Source organism: Oryx dammah, unplaced genomic scaffold (genome assembly GCF_014754425.2).
Source record: "Oryx dammah isolate SB20612 unplaced genomic scaffold, SCBI_Odam_1.1 HiC_scaffold_23, whole genome shotgun sequence".
NCBI lineage: Eukaryota > Metazoa > Chordata > Mammalia > Artiodactyla > Bovidae > Oryx > Oryx dammah.
The window spans coordinates 43,681,096-43,700,294 of record NW_024070207.1 but is presented as its reverse complement, the minus strand read 5'-3'; the positions used below and the strand labels follow the sequence as shown (position 1 = coordinate 43,700,294).

The 19,199-nt window shown below is 38.4% G+C and overlaps 1 protein-coding gene across 4 annotated transcripts in view; it reads left to right on the top strand.

Annotated features, from left to right (window-relative positions):
• ATP11C (ATPase phospholipid transporting 11C) overlaps positions 1-19,199 on the top strand; it is a 172,102-nt gene that overhangs the window by 79,939 nt on the left and 72,964 nt on the right. For all 4 annotated transcript variants that reach the window (XM_040265388.1, XM_040265387.1, XM_040265386.1 and 1 more), the window contains exons 3-5: positions 1,002-1,091; positions 3,318-3,398; positions 5,140-5,247. In XM_040265388.1, the coding sequence (XP_040121322.1) occupies positions 1,002-1,091; positions 3,318-3,398; positions 5,140-5,247 (279 nt within the window). The remainder of the gene's footprint in view (positions 1-1,001; positions 1,092-3,317; positions 3,399-5,139; positions 5,248-19,199) is intronic.

The following is a 19,199-nucleotide window of genomic DNA, read 5'->3' as shown; positions in this document are numbered from 1 at the left end:
CTATTCTTGGGATTCCCTGAACCTTGGGCCTATATACCTTTTAAAGGGAGGTTAGTAGTAAAGCTCCATCTATTGTATCATGCTCTGCAACTTTGGCTTTGTCAGTCACCTTACCTAATACAATGAATATTTTCTCACAAATGGAGACCGTGCAAGTATAAACTTAGATCTTTAGGTTAAGAAACATTTCTTTGTTTCTGGTTTCTGGTCTTTATTAAGACATCTAGAAAATCCAACTTTGGGTGATTTTAAAATGCCCTGGTCCTTGAGCTTAAGGTACCAGTGAGAAAGTCTTTGTGATTTGACAGCTGGCCCAAGAGTTTTCTCCTCCTGCCCATGTACAATTTAGCATTGAAACCTTTACCCACTACCTATTATCAAAGTACAAGGTTGGTATGTTGTTGATTAAAATGTAAACTGTCTATGACCTAAGGTTATGTGTACACCAAGGCTGTCTGGGAGGTAGGAAGCAGTGATAGGGACAGAATTTTATCTGTGATGATGATCAAGATTCCAAAGCTTAGCACAGCCAGAAAAATTAATTTAATTAGTTCATTCATTCATCCAACTAATTTATTGAGTGTCTACTTTATGTCAGGCACTGTGCTAGGAGTTGGAGAAAAGTAATAAAAAGACTAGATGAATAGTCTGCCCTTTTAGATCTCAGTGCCTCTTGAGGGAGAAACTTTAATTAAAATATGCACACATATAATTATTCACTGAAACGCATGATCTCAGGGAAGTATAGGGTGATATGAGAGCAGATAACAGGGAACCTAATTTAGATTGGCCAGGGAAAGCAAAGCTGAGGGACAGATGGCCCAGTTAGAATGCTCCAAGTGAAAACTTGACTCCTGCAGAGTGCTTATATGCTATACCTCTAAGCACACACTTATTCGTCTGTGAGGTTTGGGTTTTAACATGCTTTCAAAGTATTGTGATAATCTGGAATCTTTTTCAAGTTTCCTTTCTAATAATCTTTTTTTTTCCCTCCCATACAGTATACACTTTGGAATTTCCTCCCAAAGAATCTGTTTGAACAGTTTAGAAGAATTGCAAATTTTTATTTTCTTATCATTTTTCTTATACAGGTAAGAGCTCTATTAGAAACTTCATTTCTTCAAGCAAATTTTCAATCTGGTTCTAACTTTGAAATGCCCTGTGATTAAAAAGTTGTTCGTGGCTTATTATAACAACACTTTTTAAAGTACTAATATATTTTAAGCTGTACTCAATTTTATATATTTCTAAAGTAGCTCTTTCACTAGAAAACTTATTGAGACTTCATTACTATTTTTAAACTTTCATGGATTTCATATCTTTGTTCATCTTAGACAGACATGCATTGTGTACTTTTATATATAGTGGTATGTATGAAAATTAATAGTTTTACTTTGTTAAGCACCCATTTCAGTTTAATTGAAAATTTATCACTTATCTTCTTGATCACCAGTTTTGCTTTTCCTCATTTATTTACTTTAAGGATGAAATAAATCCTTGTACATTGGTTTGCTTCTCAGTGTTCCTACTAATGTTTTGTGTTTTAAATTTTAGACATTTAAAATTTCATCTTCCATCTTTCAGTCTATAAGCTATTAAAATCTTTCCCTTGCCAAAATTACCCTTTGAAAATTTTACTACATAAAAGGTTTTTTTTTCTCATTTCATTGTTTTAAAGCAAAGCAAAAACATCCCCAAAAAATTGCTCAAATGCCTTGCTGATCTTAAGTGCTTCTGTTTATCCACTTTGAGTAAATAGTACTGTAATTCAATTTAGCCCTGCAAATTAAAACCAGTCTGGGTTGTGATATGGGGAAGAACCAATTTCAGTCATGAATGACGGGGCATTTGAGGCGGAGCTCCTCTAGATCAATGGTGAGATGTCTTACAGCACAGCATAGAATAAATAAACTGTGTAGAAGATTATGCACACAATCATTCAACTTGGCATGCAGCACATTTCAGTTCAGTTCAGCAAGCACCTGTGTGCCAGGCAGTGGTCCAGATAACAAAGATTTTAGCAGGTACAGTAAAGATCAAAATTGCCTTTTCTACCCAAAAGGAATTTTACGTTAAAGCAAAAAAAAGACAGTCATGTATTCACTCAATTTAATGTGGTAAATGTAGTAAAACTAGTATGAGCAAAATGCTGTGTGGACACAGTGGAAGTTATGATTTTTCTTCCTACCCAAGAGAAGCTTGAGAAAACTTCAAAGAATAGGTGACTTTAAGACTTGAAAGATTAGAGAGCTTATGTGGTGAGGAATCCGGACTAATATCTCAGTGCTACGTAAAAGGAGAGTGACCCCATGATCCTCTTTGCCTCAAATCTAGTTCTCTTTCAGGATTTCCTGTTTCAATGAATGACAACATCCACCTAGCCATGTTAATCAGATACTTGGGAGACATTTTTAACCACCACTTATAAGAAATTCATTACCAGTGTTGCTTCCTAAATGTCTCTGGAACTTCTTTTTGTATTTGCTGCTACTACCTTTGTTCAAGCCATCATCTCTTACCTGGATGAGTGTACTAGCCTCCTAAATGAGTGTACATCTCTTACCTGGATGAGTGTACTAGCCTCCCTCCACTTTTGTTCCCTTCCATTCCATTTTCCACAAAGCAATGAGAATGACCTTTTGGAATGTGGTTCTGTTCACATGACCTCTCCCTACCTAAAAGCTTCAATTATTTCCCACTGTTTGTGAGATAAAGAATGAACTTTCCTCTGGAGAGCCCTGCTAGGTCTGGCCCCATCTCCCCTCCAGCCTCTTCTCACACCACATACTTTTTTGCTGCTGGCTTCCTTTATTTTCTCACAGGTGCCACATGCCCTCCTCCCAAAGAGACTTTCTATATGCACCTCACTGCGCCTATGAAGCCCTCCCTTCCATCTAGTTAACGTCTGTATACTCTTCAAATCTGACTTGTTTTAATGTCTGGTTTTCACTGTAAGTTGCCAGCTCTTATGAGGGCAGGAACTTTTCTCCATCTTGTTTAAAATAAAGCAGCATCTCTAGAGCCTGGCTGATAATAGCACAAAGGCTGACAGAGTGGTGCTCAACAGACAGATGGTAAATGAATGGATATATTTCAATCTAGGGGTTAGTCCAGCCAAAACTAAGCCTAAATTTAGAACTATTTTCTTAAACTAACGGCTATGTGGATTGCTTTTGTTTTAAGGAAAGTTAACATTCATGTTGCTACTGGGATATGTTTTGTTTACGTTTTTGTCTGAAATGTTTATAGCATGTAAGTGCTGCATATAAGTTAATGGCAGCTTTTCATTTTACTCTCAATTTACTTTCTTTACCTAGGTCACAGTGGACACACCAACTAGCCCAATTACGAGTGGACTTCCACTTTTCTTTGTTATAACTGTTACAGCCATCAAGCAGGTAAATTTCTAATCTACAGTTATGCTTGCATTTCAGTCCTGTCTGACATGAGAGTTTATATTTTGTTCTTATTGAAAACCCATTAAAATGGTTATAAGACATCTATAATTTCTTTGCTCCTTTCTTCCTATTTTTTGGAGGGAGGAATATAACCCTAAAAGGAGAGTAGGTAGAGGTACACCTCACTCAGGGAGTGGAAGGTAAATTTGTAACGTGCATTGCATTTTTCAGTGTGCTGTATCTGTCTGAAAAATTCCCATTCTTGTGGACTTTTTAAATTGCCACCTATAACAGGCTCCTCTGTCCCTGGGATTCTCCAGGCAAGAGTACTGGAGTGGGTTGCCATTTCCTTCTCTGAACTCAAGAGTATAAATAATTTTGTTGTCTTTCCTGATGCTGCTGAAGAGGTGTTTTGACAAATTCCCAATGAAACTGAAAAATGGAAACAGGAAGCATGGTTAAGGAGTAGTTAGCAATGTTTTTCCTGTACCAGAAGCTGACAGGTTACAAGGAGACTTTTAGACAGTACTTATCAAAGTCCTTTAGAAAGTGTCCCAAAGAATATCCAAAATAAAGGTTTGCTTAACAATATTGAGAACATGGTTACCTTTCTTCTTGGGGTTATCTGGTCTTCTATCTTGCCTACCCAGAACTGAAAGGATATTTTATCAAGTGTTTGGTTGCTAAATAAAGACTTTGGGAATGTTATTTCCCTGAGGCTGTTAAGATTATTTTCTTTAACATCATAGAATTGCTGGTTCCAAGAATAGCCTGTTTGGTTTTCAAAAAGCTCTTACTGATTCATTTTACTCCCAATACTAGTTCATGCTGGGGCCTTTGTTTGCTCACTGACATCACTGAAAGTTCCCATATGAAGTGATAGTCTAAGCATTGCCCTAAAGAAGGACAGGATAGGAATCAATATATACCACCTGAGAAAAAAAGGGGAAGGTGATTAAGAGACTTTTCAAACAGTTAGATTTGAAAAGGTACAGACCCTATTATAAGGAAAAAAAAAGCAAAGTGATGTAAAAAAAGGAGATGGTGCTCAAACAAATAGAGTTCCTCCATTCTTACTTTTGGCTTAAATTATTCTAGACCAAAGAAAGCCCAAAGGAAAATGAACTCCTTACTTTTAATTCTAAAAGACGAACACCAATTTATCTTTTCTTTTGTCACCAAGTCAGTGGAGAAATTTTAACTGTTGATCTCTAAAACTTATCATAGATACTGTTCCAAAATAATCCTACTTGCTCTTTCTATCCTCTGTCTCTGGGAAGGAATTATATTTCCTCAGAGATGATCACTCCCAACAGTCTAATATGGAAGAATGTGTTTAAGTAATTTGGTCTATAAGAAAATAAAACCTGGAAAAATGTCTTTCAAATTAAAAAGTAGAGAACATTAACATTAGCTTGACTAAGAGCAGAATTAGAAAAATAAATCATAGTCCTTCACTGCTGAAGAATGTTAAGTCTCTATTACCTGTATTTTTATTAATACTTATCTCTAGAATGGAGGAATCTTTTAATGCAATAAAACTTTTTACCTAAGGAATATTTTGAAAGCATATTTTCGTTTTTGCTGCAAAAATTTTACAGTGTTGTCTCTTTATTCTGCATTGAAAGTAACATTATAAGTACAAGTATCTGCTGTGACTCAGAGAAGGGGTTGTAAAAATTTATTAACAACTTTACTTCATTATGTGAGTTTGACTATGTCCTTATTTTTATTCTTCTAGGGATATGAGGATTGGCTGAGGCACAGGGCTGACAATGAAGTCAATAAGAGCACTGTTTACATTATTGAAAATGCAAAGCGAGTGAAAAAAGAGAGTGAAAAAATCAAGGTATTAAGTTTTGTAGTACATTCTTTTTTTTTTTAATTATAGTGAGAACACATCATTTTAAAATGTACACTTCAGTGGCATTTTATATGTTCTCAGTGCTGTACCACCATCACCACTGTCTAGTTCCAGAACATTCTCACTGCTATGAAGTAGTCATCTTCCATTCCTCCCTCACCCAGGCCCTGGCAACCACTCATCTTTCTGTCTCAGTGGGTTTACCTATTGTAGGTATTTCACATAAATAGAATCATATACTATGTGGCCCTTATGTCTGCATTCTCTTGCTTGTTGCTATCTTCTTGAGGTTCATTCATGTTGTGGCATGTATCATTACTTCATTCCTTTTGATTGAGTAATACTCCATAATATAGCCATACCACATTTTGTTTATCCAATCATCAGTTGATGGGCATTTGTTTTCTTTCTATCTTTGAGCTATTAGGGGGCTTCCCAGGTGGCTCAGATGGTAATGTGTCTGCCCACAATGCAGGAGACCCAGCTTTGATTCCTGAGTAGGGAAGATCCCCTAGAGAAGGAAATGACAACCCACTCCAGGACTCTTGCCTGGAAAATACCATGGATGGAGGAGCCTGGCGGACTACAGTCCATGGGGTCGTGAAGAGTTGGACACGACTAGGCGACTTCACTTGAGCTATTAGGATTGTTGGTGATATGAATATTCATGTACAAGTTTTTGTTTCAAACACCTCTTTCCCATTCTTTTGGGTACATACCTAGGAGTGGAATTGCTAGGTCATGTGGTGATTCTAGTTTTTATGAATCACCAAACTGTTTTCCACAGCAGCCATATGCCATTTTATATTCCACCACCATATGTGATAGTTGTAAGGTGTTTTTTTAACTATCTCAGTTTCATTTTTTATTCAAATTAGCCATTGACTGTTATTATACAGTAAGATTCCTGTTGATAAAATTTTTGACTTGTCCAAATCAAATAATAGTTTTTGTACCTAGCAAATTTTATTTTAATTAATGTAAGCTTAGTCCTGGTGGCTCAGAGTTTAAAACGTCTGCCTGCAATGCAGGAGACCTGGGTTTGATCCCTGGGTCGGGAAGATGCCCTAGAGAAGGAAATGGCAACCCATTCCAGTATTCTTGCCTGGAGAATCCCATGGACGGAGGAGCCTGGTGGGCTACAGTCCATAGGGTCACAAAGAGTCGGACACAACTGAGCGACTTCACTTTCACTTTCACTTTCTTTTAGTCTTTGGAGCAGCAAAACCGAACAGAAATTATGGAGTTCACGTACAGTCCTTTTCCCTACACAGGTACAACCTTCCTCACAATCAGTACCCCCCACCAGAGTGGCATATTTGTTACAATCAGTGTGATAGTCCACAGTTTAGGTTAGTTAGTTTTCACTCTTGATCATGTATGTTCAGTGAGTCTGAACAAATGTATAAGTTCATGTCTCAAGCATTACAGTATTCTACAGAATCATTTCACTGCCCTAAATATCCTCTGTGCTTAGCCTATTCATCCCTCCCTCCAACCCCTGGTCACCACTCTTCCTTTTACTGTTTCCATAGTTTTGCATTTTTCTTAGTGTCATGTGGTTAAAATAATACAGTATATAGCTTTTTCAAGTTGGCTTTTTCCATTTAGTAACATGCATTTGAGTTTTCTCCATCTTTTTATGGTTTGATAGCTCATTTCTTTTTAGCACTAAATAATATTTCATTGTCTAGATGTACCAGTTTATTTAATAGTCACTCACTTACTGAAGGACATCATGCTTGCTTCCATGTTTTGGCCATTAGAAATAAAACTATTATAAACATCTATATGCAGGTCTTTGTGTGAATATAAGATTTCAGTTCATTTTGGTAAAAACCAAAGAGTGTGATCTGGGTCATATGGTAAGAGTGTGTTTAGTTTTATAAGAAACTTCCAGACTATCTCCAACATAGCTACCCATTTTGCATTTCCCGTAAGCAGTAAATGAGAGTTCTGTTGCTCCATATCCTGGCCAACATTTGTTGTCAGTATTCTAGATTTTGCCCATTCTAAAGGCTGTATAGTGATATCTCATTTTGGTCTTAATTTGCAATTCCCTGATGACATAGGGTGTTGAACATAATTCCATATGTTTACTTGCATTTGAATATCTTCTTTGGTGAGGTGTCTATTAGGTCTTTTCCCCAATTTTTTAACCAGATTGCTCATTTTCATATTGTGAAAATTGGTAACAGTCCTTTTGGTATATTTTGGATAATAGTCCTTTATCAGATGTGCCTTTTACAAATATTATATCCTAGTCTTAAGGTATCACTTATTTTTACTTTATTGTGTTATTGGGATAAAAAATAAGAACAGAATTAGAAAAATAAATGATAGTCCTTCACAATTAAAGAATATTAAGGCTCTAATGCCTGTGTTTTTATTAATACTTATCTATGTTGTTGTTCATTCGCTAAGTTGTGCCCAACTCTCTGTGACCCCATGAACTGCAGCACACTAGGCTTCCCTGTCCTTCACTATCTCCTGGAGTTTGCTCAGACTCATATCCATTGAGTTGGTAATGCCATCCAACCATCTCATCCTCTGTCGCCCTCTTCTCCTCCTGCCCTCAATCTGTCCCAGCATCTGGGTCTTTTCCAATGAGTCAGCCCTTTGCATCAGGTGGCCAAAATATTGGAGCTTCAGCTTTAGCATCAGTCCTTCCAATGAATATTCAGGACTGATTTCTTTTAGGATTGACTGGTTTGATCTTCTTGCTGTCCAAGGGACTCTAAACAGTCTTCTCCAGCACCACAGTTTGAAAGCATCAGTTCTCTGGCACTCAGCCTTCTTGATGGTCCAGCTCTCACATCCATACATGACTACTGGAAAAACCTTAGCTTTGACTTTACAGGCCTTTGTCAGCAAAGTGATGTCTCTGCTTTTTAATATGCTGTCTAGGTTTGTCATAGCTTTTTTTCCAAGGAGCAAGCATCTTTTAATTTTGTGGCTGCAATCATCATCTGCAATGATTTTGGAGCCCAAGAAAATAAAGTCTGCCACTGTTTCCATTGTTTTCCCATCTGTTTACCATGAAGTGATGGGACTGGATGTCATGATCTTCATTTTTTGAATGTTGAGTTTTAGACCAGCTTTTTCACTCTCCTCTTTCACCTTCATCAAGTGGGTCTTCAGTTCTCTTCACTTTCTGCTGTTAGAGTGGTATGTCATCTGCATATCTGAGGTTGTTGATATTTCTTCAGGCATTGTTGATTCCAGCTTGTGCTTCCTCCAGCTCCATTTCACATGATGTACTCTGCATATAAGTTAACTAAGCAGGGTGACAGTATACAGCCTTGATGTACTCCTTTTCCAATTTTGAACCAGTCCATTGTTCCATCATGTCTGATTCTAACTGTTGTGTCTTGACCTGCATACAGGTTTCTCAGGAGACAGGTAAGGTGGTCTGGTATGCCCATCTCTTGAAGAATTTTCCACGGTTTGTTGTGATCCACACAATCAAAGCCTTCAGCATAGTCAATAAAGCAGAAGTAGATGTGTCTCTGGAATTCCCTTGCTTTTTCTGTGATCCCACAGATGTTGGCAATGTGATCTCTGGTTCCTCTGCCTTTTCTAAATTTAGCTTGTACATCTGGAAGTTCTCAGTTCGTGTAGTACTAAAGCCTAGCATATGAAAGTTTTTGAGCATTACCTTGCGACCATGTGAAATGAGTGCAATCTGCTTATCTGTAGAATGGTGGTACCTTAACACTAAATTTACCATCTATTTACCAACTGTTTTTTAAGTATACAGTTCAGTAGTGTTAAGTATTCACATTGTTGTACAACAGATCTCTAGAACCTTTTCATTTTATAACACTAAAACTCTGTATCCACTAAACACTGCTTCTAGCCCTTGGTAAACACTTTTGTATTTTCTGTTGCTGTTACTTGGACTGCCTTAGAGAGATACTTTCTGTGGTAGGAAATGTATAGTATCTGTCCTTTTGTGACTGGTTTATTTCACTTAGTATAATGTCTTCATATGACAGGATTTCCCATTTTTAAAGCTACATAATACTCCATTGTATGTATATACCACACTTTATTAATTCATCAGTTGATAGACGTTTGGCTGGCTTCCACCTTTTGGCTATGTGAATAATGCTGCAGTGAACACAGGTGTGCAAATAGCTCAAGTTCTTGCTTTGAATTATGTTAGATATATACCCAGAAGTAGAATTGCTAGATTGTATTGGAATTCTGTTTTTAATTTGTGGAGAAACCTCCATACTGTTTTCCATAATGGATGTACCATTTTACCTTAGTGCCGAGTACACAAGGCTTTCAACTTCTCCTGGTCCTCTTAAGGACTTGTTAGTTTCTGTTCTTTTGATAGTAGGCATCCTGATTGATACAAAGTGATATCTCATTATGGTTTGTATTTGCATTTTCCTAATGATTGGTCATAGCAAACACCCTCTTCCAACAACACAAGAGAAGACTCTACACATGGACATCACCAGATGGTCAACACCGAACTCAGATTGATTATATTCTTTGCAGCCAAAGATGAAGAAGCTCTATACAGTCAGCAAAAACAAGACCAGGAGCTGACTGTGGCTCAGATCATGAACTCCTTATTGCCAAATTCAGACTTAAATTGAAGAAAGTAGGGAAAACTGCTAGACCATTCAGGTATGACCTAAATCAAATCCCTTATGATTATACAGTGGAAGTGAGAAGTACATTTCAGGGCCTAGAACTGATAGATAGAGTACCTGATGAACTATGGAATAAGGTTCGTGACCTTGTACAGGAGACAGGGATCAAGACCATCCACATGGAAAAGAAATGCAAAAAAGCAAAATGGCTGTCTGGGTAGGCCTTACTAATAGCTGAGAAAAGAAGAGAAGTGAAAAGCAAAGGAGAAAAGAAAGATATAAACATCTGAATGCAGAATTCCAAAGAATAGCAAGAAGAGATAAGAAAGCCTTCTTCAGCGATCAGTGCCAAGAAATAGAGGAAAACAACGGAATGGGAAAGACTAGAGATCTCTTCAAGAAAATTAGAGATACCAAGGGAACATTTCATGCAAAGATGGGCTCGATAAAGGACAGAAATGGTATGGACCTAACAGAAGCAGAGAATATTAAGAAGAGGTGGCAAGAATACACAGAAGAACTGTACAAAAAAGATCTTCACGACCCGGATAATCACGATGGTGTGATCACTCATCTAGAGGCAGACATCCTGGAATGTGAAGTCAAGTGGGCCTTAGAAAGCATCACTACGAACAAAGCTAGTGGAGGTGATGGAATTCCAGTGGAGCTATTTCAGATCCTGAAAAATGATGCTGTGAATATGCCAGCAAATTTGGAAAACTGAGCAGTAGCCACAGGACTGGAAAAGTCAGTTTTCATTCCAATCCCAAAGAAAGGCAATGCCAAAGAATGCTCAAACTACCAAACAGTTGCACTCATCTCACATGCTAGTAAAGTAATGCTCAAAATTCTCCAAGCCAGGCTTCAACAATATGTGAACCGTGAACTCCCTGATGTTCCAGCTGGTTTTAGAAAAGGCAGAGGAACCAGAGATCAAATTGCCAACATCCGCTGGATCATGGAAAAAGAGAGTTCCAGAATAACATCTATTTCTGCTTTATTGACTATGCCAAAGCCTTTGACTGTGTAGATCACAATAAACTGTGGAAAATCCTGAGAGAGATGGGAATACCAGACCACCTGACCTGCCTCTTGAGAAACCTATATGCAGGTCAGGAAGCAACAGTTAGAACTGGACATGGAACAACAGACTGGTTACAAATAGGAAAAGGAGTGCCTCAAGGCTGTATATTGTCACCCTGCTTATTTAACTTACATGCAGAGTACATCATGAGAAATGCTGGACTGGAAGCAACACAAGCTGGAATCAAGATTGCCGGGAGAAATATCAATAACCTCAGATACGCAGATGACACCACCCTTATGGCAGAAAGTAAAGAGGAGCTAAAAAGCTTCTTGATGAAAGTGAAAGAGGAGAGTGAAAAAGTTGGCTTAAAGCTCAACATTCAGAAAACGAAGATCATGGCATCCGGTCCCATCACTTCATGGGAAATGGATGGGGAAACAGTGGAAACAGTGTCAGACTTTATTTTGGGGGGCTCCAAAATCACTGCAGATGGTGACTGCAGCCATGAAATTAAAAGACACTCCTTGGAAGAAAAGTTATGACCAACCTAGATAGCATATTCAAAAGCAGAGACATTACTTTGCCGACTAAGGTCCGTCTAGTCAAGGCTATGGTTTTTCCTGTGGTCATGTATGGATGTGAGAGTTGGACTGTGAAAAAGGCAGAGCACCGAAGAATTGATGCTTTTGAACTGTGGTTTTGGAGAAGACTCTTGAGAGTTCCTTGGACTGCAAGGAGATCCAACCAGTCCATTGTGAAGGAGATCAGCCCTGGGATTTCTTTGGAAGGAATGATGCTAAAGCTGAAACTCCAGTACTTTGGCCACCTCATGTGAAGAGTTGACTCATTGGAAAAGACTGATGCTGGGAGGGATTGGGGGCAGGAGGAGAAGGGGACGACTGAGGATGAGATGACTGGATGGCATCACTGACTCAATGGACGTGAGTCTGAGTGAACTCTGGGAGTTGGTGATGGACAAGGGAGGCCTGGCGTGCCGTAATTCATGGGGTCACAAAGAGTTGGACACGACTGAGTGACTGAACTGAACTGAACTGAATGATTGGTTATGTTGAGCATCATTTCATGTGCCTATTGACTGTTGTGTATTTTCTCTGGAGAAATGTCTGTTCAAGTCCTTGTGTTAAGTGTTAATCACTCAGTCATGTCTGACTCTTTGTGTCCCCCTGGACTATAGCCCACCAGACTCCTCTGTCCATGAAATTTTCCAGGCAAGAATACTGGAGTGGTTTGCCATTTGCTTCTCCAGGGAATCTTCCTTACCCAGGGATCAAACCCAGGTCTCCTGCATTGTGGGCAGACCCTTTACTATCTGATCCACCAGGGAAGCAAGTCCTTGACCCAATTTTTAATTGGGGTATTTGTTATTGAGTCATGGTAATTCCTTATATATTCTGGATGTTAACTCCTCGTCAGCTATATGATTGGCAAATATTTTCTCTTATTCTGTAGGTTGCCTTTTCACTATTGTTTTCTTTGATCATGTATTCTCATTTTCTAATTTTGGTTTTTATCCTGTGCTTTTGGTGTCATATCCAAGGAGTCATTGCCAAGTCCGATGTCCTGAAGCTTTTTCTCCATATTCTAGGAGTCTGATAGGATCAAGTCTGACATTTAGATCTTTCATTCCTTTCATGTTAATTTTTGTATATGATCTAAGGTGAGAATCCAACTCTATCAATACTTTTATAAGTAGATACCCAGTTTTCCCAAAGCTGTTTGTTGAAGAAACTCTCATTCCCTTTTGAATAATCTTGGTACACTTGTTGAACGTCATTTGACCTTATGTGCAAAGAGTTTATTTTTTAGGCTTTCAATTCATTGTCTTATGTATCTGCCCTTATGCCAGTCTTAATTACTGTTGCTTTGTAGTATGTTTGGAGAAATTTGGGAATGCAAGACCTCCAAGTTTGTTTCTCCTTTTCAAGATAATTTTTGAAGATCTTTCCAAGATCTCATGGTCCCTTGAGATTTCATATGAATGTCAGGTTTTGGGTTTTTTTTTTTTTCCTATTTCTGAAACAAATGACATTGGTATTTTGATAGGAAGTCCACTGAGTCTGTAGATCACTTTGGATGGTATACACATTTTAACAGTATTAAGTGTTTTAATCTATGAACTTGAAATATGTTTCCATTTGTTTTGTATTCTTTGATTTCTTTTAGCAGTGCTTTTGTAACTGTCAGTGTACAACTCTTTAACTTCTTTAAGTTTGTTCCTAAGTGTTTTATCATTTTTGATGCTGTTGTAAATGATAGTGTTTTCTTGATTTCCTTTTTGGACTGGTCATTGTTAATGTATAGGCATGCATCTGATTTTTGAGTGTTAATTTTAGTTCCTGCAACTTTGCTGAATTAATTTGTTCTAACATTTTTGGTGGAATTTTTAGAGTTTTTTTTTTTTACATATAATATCGTGTCATCTCCAAATTAGGATAATTTTACTTTGTTCCCAATTTGTATACCCTTTTTGTTTCTTGTCTAATTGTTCTATCCAGAACTTCTAGTACAATGATTGATAATAGTTCTGGAGTGGACATCCTTGCTTTGTTTCTGATCTTAGAGATAAAGGTTTTAGTCTTTGCCTGTTTAGTGTGATATTAACTGTAGACTTTTATTAGGTTGTGATCATTTACTTCTCTTCCTATTATATTAAATATTTTTATCATGAAAGAGTGTTGAATTATGCTAAATGTCTTTTCTGCATTAACTGAGATGATCATGCAACACATTATTTATATGCTGCATTATATTGATTGATTTTCATATATATTCTTGGATCCCAATAATAAATTTCATTTGGTCATAGAGCATGATCATTTTAATGTTACTGATTTTTGATTTGTTAGTATTTTAAGATTTTTTTTTTTTTGGTATCATTATTTGTTGAGAAAATTGGTATGTAGTTTTCTTGCGGTGTCTTTTTCTGGTGATAATATCAGGGTAATGCTGAGCTCAGAATAAGTTTGAAGGTGTTCCTACCTCTTTGATTCTTTAGAAGGATTAGGAAGGGTTGTTATTTCTTCTTCAAATGTTGGGTAGCATTCTCCAGTGAAGTCATCTAATCCTGGGCTTATCTTTTGGGTGAGATTTTTGATTCCTACTTCAGTCTTCTCACTAGTTTTGGATCTGCTCAGATTTCTTTATTTCTCAGTGATCCAGCTTTGGTAGGTTATATGTTTCTAGGTACTTATTGGCATGTAATTGTAGTAGTCTCATATAATCGTAAAATTTTTATTTCTCTGACGTCAGTTGTGATTTCCTCTTTTTTTAGATGTTTGAGTCTTTTTTTTTTTTTTTTGGTTGTAGCTAAGGGTTTGCCAATTATGTTAATCTTCCAATTGTGTTAATCTTCCGAAATTGTTTGTAATTTTGTGTTATCATTAAAATAATGTTTTTATATGAATATGAATTAAAACATGAAAGTTAATGGAAATCAAATTCTTCAGAGCAAAGGAAGATGTGTGGAACAGAATTGTTCAGGGCTGTGGTATGAGTTCATACAAAATGATACTCTCCTCTCTATTGTTTTATCAGTTATTACCACCACTGAATTATTTACTTAATACCCAGAATTTCAAGCTTAAAGTTCTCCATATCCCCAGCAATAAGTAAACCATCTTACACCTTCTTATAGTAATGATGGGAGGAAGGCCACAGACTGAGAGAGTTACCCAAGTTTGACATAAACTGTATTTCTCCCACTCTTTTTTCTATTTTCCACATCCCAGAAGGGAGGGCCTTGTGGTGAACTGGAGTGGTTAGGATCTGAAGTTTCCAAACCATTAGTAGAAACTCAGCTTTTTGTTCACATAAGAACCAAAGGCAGCATAAATGATTCATAGTATTAAATCTGTTGCTCCCAGGTTATGAAGTAAAATTGCAAAGCAAATAAAGTCTCCCACTTTTCTTTCCTTTTCTCTCATTTCCTCTCTCTGTTTTTGCTGTCACCCCCACTACCTTAGAAGGACCCCCATCTTCCACCTTTTCTCACTAGGCTACTTATCTTTGGCTGACCTCAGCTGGTTATAATCTCAGTTACATTACATTGCTGCTGTGTGAAATGCTGCTTGATTGAGCCCTTTCTGGAGTATTTGTGTTATAACGTGAGAAACGTGAAGTCATTCAGTTGTGTCCGACTCTTTGTGACCCCATGGTCTGTAGCCTACCAGGCTCCTCGGCCCATGGGATTTTCAAGGCAAGAATACTGGAGTGGGTTGCCATTTCTTTCTCCAGGAGATCTTCCCAACCCAGGGATTGAACCCAGGTCTCCCGCATTGTAGGCAGACGCCTACAGTTTGTGTTATAAAGAGATGCCTACAAACTAAAAGTATCCAAGTGATTGCTTGGCTGGGGATTGTGGGTACTGTTGTTGAACAGGAGAGTGACTTGTTCTGTATCCTCAGTGCACTGGGTATTTTTTAAAGCGTTTCAAAGCTGGGGAGTGACTTGATCTTACTCTTTTAAAAAAGGCAACTTTGAAGATTAAGCAAAGTAGTTAGTGTGTGCCCAGTTGCTAAGTTGTGTCCGACTCTTTTGCAACCCTAAGGACTGTAGCCATCCATGCTCCTCTGTCCACGGAATTCTCCAGGCATGAATACTGGAGTGGGTTGCCATGTCCTCTTCCAGGGGGTCTTCCTGACCCAGGGATCAAACCCATGTCTCTTTCATTGGTAGGCTGATTCTTTATCATAGTGCCACATGGAAAGCCCAAGCAAAGTAGAGGCATGAGCAAAATTAGAATGAGGGAAACCTGTTAGGTGGTTATTGCTGTAGTATAAGCAAAATGTAAGCTTATATAGGGTGATAGCAAAAGAGATAATAACAATAAAAATAGAAATATTTGTTAACATTTATATGTTACATAAATATTCCAGGCACTCCCTTCTACATTCATTAATCCTTACTTTATAACAGTCCTATGAAATAGGTACTTTTGTTATCCCCTCTTTACTGATGATGAAACTGAGGCATAGGGGGGTTAAGAAACTTGTCCATAACTTATAAGTGGGAAAACTGGGATTTTAATTGAAGGAAGTCTGGGTGTGGTGTCCATGCTCATAAGCACAACTTTGTCCCTCCTATTGCGTGATCAAGATAAATGGATCTATTCAAGATATTTATTGTAGATAAAATCTGGACTTACTGATGTATTCCATGGAGAGAGTGAGAAAAAGAGCAAAAAAGAATAAAGATAGCCTCCTTGATTTTGCCCTGAGCAACTAGTTGTATTAGGTAGTGCTGTTAAACAAAATGCTGGTGCTATTAAGTAAGTTGGAAAGGACTGGGAAAAGAATAGGTTTGGGCCATGTTCATTTTGAGATTCCTATTAGATAGCCAGATGGAATTGTCAAGCCTGGAGCTCGGAGGAGATGTTTTAGGTGGAAATAGAAATTTGGATGGAATCATGTAAAACATGATGAAGCACAAGCTGGAATCAAGATTGCCAGGAGAAGTATCAATAACCTCAGATATGCAGATGACACCACCACCCTTACGGCAGAAAGCAAACAAGAACTAAAGAGCCCCTTGATAAAAGTGAAAAAGGAGAGCAAGAAAGTTGGCTTAAAACTCAACATTCAGAAAACTAAGATCATGACATCTGGTCCCATCACTTCATGGCAAATAGATGGGAAAACAGTAAAACAGTGACAGATTTTATTTTGGGGTCTCCAAAATCGCTGCAGATGGTGATTGCAGCCATGAAATTAAAAGACGTTTGCTCCTTGAAAGGAAAGTTATGACCAACCTAGACAGCATATTAAAAAGTAGAGACATTACTTTGCCAACAAAGGTCCATCTAGTCAAAGCTATGGTTTTTCCAGTAGTCATGTGTGGATGTGAGAGTTGGACTATAAAGAAAGATGAACACCAAAGAATTGATGATTTTGAACTGTGGTATTGGAGAAGACTCTTGAGAGTCCCTTGGACTGCAAGGAGATCCAACCAATTCATCCTAAAGGAAATCAGTCCTGGGTGTTCATTGGAAGGACTGATGTTGAAGCTGAAGCTCCAATATTTTGGCCACCTGATGTGAAGAACTGACTCATTTGAAAAGACCCTGATGCTGGGAAAGATTGAAGGCGGGAGGAGAAGGATGAGATGGTTGGATGGCATCACTGACTCAATGGACGTGAGTTTGAGTAAACTCCGGGAGTTGGTGATGGACAAGGAGGCCTGGCATGCTGCAGTCCATGGGGTCGCAAAGAATCAGACATGACTGAGCAACTGAACTGAACTGATGTAAAACATAGAGAAGAGCAACAGGCCTTGAGGAATTCCAGTGGAAAAGCATAGTTATTTGTAAGGAAAAGAGTGTGGGTTTTGGCATTGGAAATATTGGAAGAGTTTCTTCAGTTTTACTGATGATTTCTTTTGTCATATCCAGTCTGCTGATAAGCCCATTGAAGGAAATCTTTATCTCTCATGCCATGCTTGTAATTTCTCACTTTTTTATTTGCCTTTTTTTTTTAAAGTTCCCATCTTGATGCCCAAATTCTTCATCTGCACATGTATGTTATCTGTGTTTTCCAGTAAATACTTAAACTTTTTTTTTTTTGGTCGAGGCATGAGGGATCTCAGTACCTCAACCAGTGGTTGAACCCATGCCCCCTGCATTGGGAATGCAGTCTTAACCACTGGACAACCAGAAAGTCCCTCCAGTAAATATATCAGTATTTTACTCATAGCTAATTTTCTAAAATCTGATGATAGGTCATTTTTCTCTTGGTTTTGTGCATCTCATGTTTTTAATTGAATTCTGGACAGTGCATGGAAAAGAATGCTAGAGATCGAGGCAGGTAACCTGTATTTCTGGTCTGCAGTGGTCATACCTTTTGTCAGCCAGTCCATCAGTGTTGGGGATTGAGTCAGTCTGGTCAGGAGTTGGCTGACTTTGGATTTTGCTGTAGATGTTGATGCTTTCAGTACCTCCCTGGACTCTAAATTCCTGCACATCTGGGCTGCCACAGGGGTTTTCTAAGTGTTCCTATTACACTATCTGCTTTCAGCAGGTCCTGCATTCCTGAGACACAGTGGATGCCTCTCTGTATGCCCTTTCTCCTCCCCCAGTGGTAAATTGTGCTTTCCTGTTGTTATTCTTTGCAGGGTTCCTGATGGGATCAGAGTGGTTTCTTGATTCTCCTACTCTGTCTCATTATTAGGCAGCCTTTATGCACCTTTACCTCAGGGTAGAACTTTCAGCACTCTTCCCTGATCTCCATCCCAACCTCCCTTGGCAGCTGAACTTTGCCTTTTATTAGTACCAGGTCCTCAATGTGAGGGTGTCTCCTGTCCATCCCCAGCAGCAGATGGCTTTGTTCTACCTCTCCACTAGCAGTAGTTACATGTCCCTGAGACCCTGCCAGGGAGGGTTTCTTGCCTTGCTCTTAGGCACAGATGGCTTTTGCACCCTATGAGAGAAGGGTCCACAGTTGCAGCATATTTTACCTGTTCCTCCACAGCACTCGGTCAAACCTGTACCTTTCTCGTGAGCACCCAGTGGATGCCCAGAGAGAAGAACTGATGTGTGCTTATGGTCTCCTCTTTTCTCTGAGGCTTGCAGAGATTTGAAACTGTCACATTGGCCCCTCCAAAGCCTTTTACAGTTGGTTGAAAATCTAGTTTTCTTCTTCCTATGCACTTTTATAACAGCCATCTCTTCCTTCTGTGCTTTGTTAATTGTGAAAGAGTCAGTTTCTCCTGCCTCTCCTCAGAGGGACTTTTTGCCCTTTGAAATTCAGTTAACTTGGTTGCCCTGCAACCTCAACTCTCTGATGAACCCAAAAAACTTACAATTCTCTTGATTATTTGACTTTTTCTAATGTTTGTCATAATGGATGGTGAGGTTCTCTTGTTGACTTTGTACAAGTTAAGTGGAAACAATCCTAGAGTTGATTGTCTAACTGAACCATGTTGTTCCCTTTCTTTAAAAGTCCTTTCTCGGTCCCCCCTTGGCTTCAGGATGAGGCCTCAACACCTGAACCTGACCTGTCAGACCTTTTGTGGTCTGGCCCCAGTCCATCTTACCAGCCTTAACTTGTACTCCAGGTGCAGAGACCTTTTCATATCTGAGCTGATTGTCAGTGTTGTAGAAGAAATTGTGGTTTATATTTATCAGAGCCTGGGAATCATCTTCCATCCTTTAAATGAGTGTTTCCTTCTTCTGAGATGCTTTAGGATTTTGTTTGTTATTTTGCCTCTGTGTATTTAAGCATAGATTTTGGTTTATTTAAGCACTGTAAGTATTTACGGATGTGAAGAAGGAAAGATCCAAGAGAATA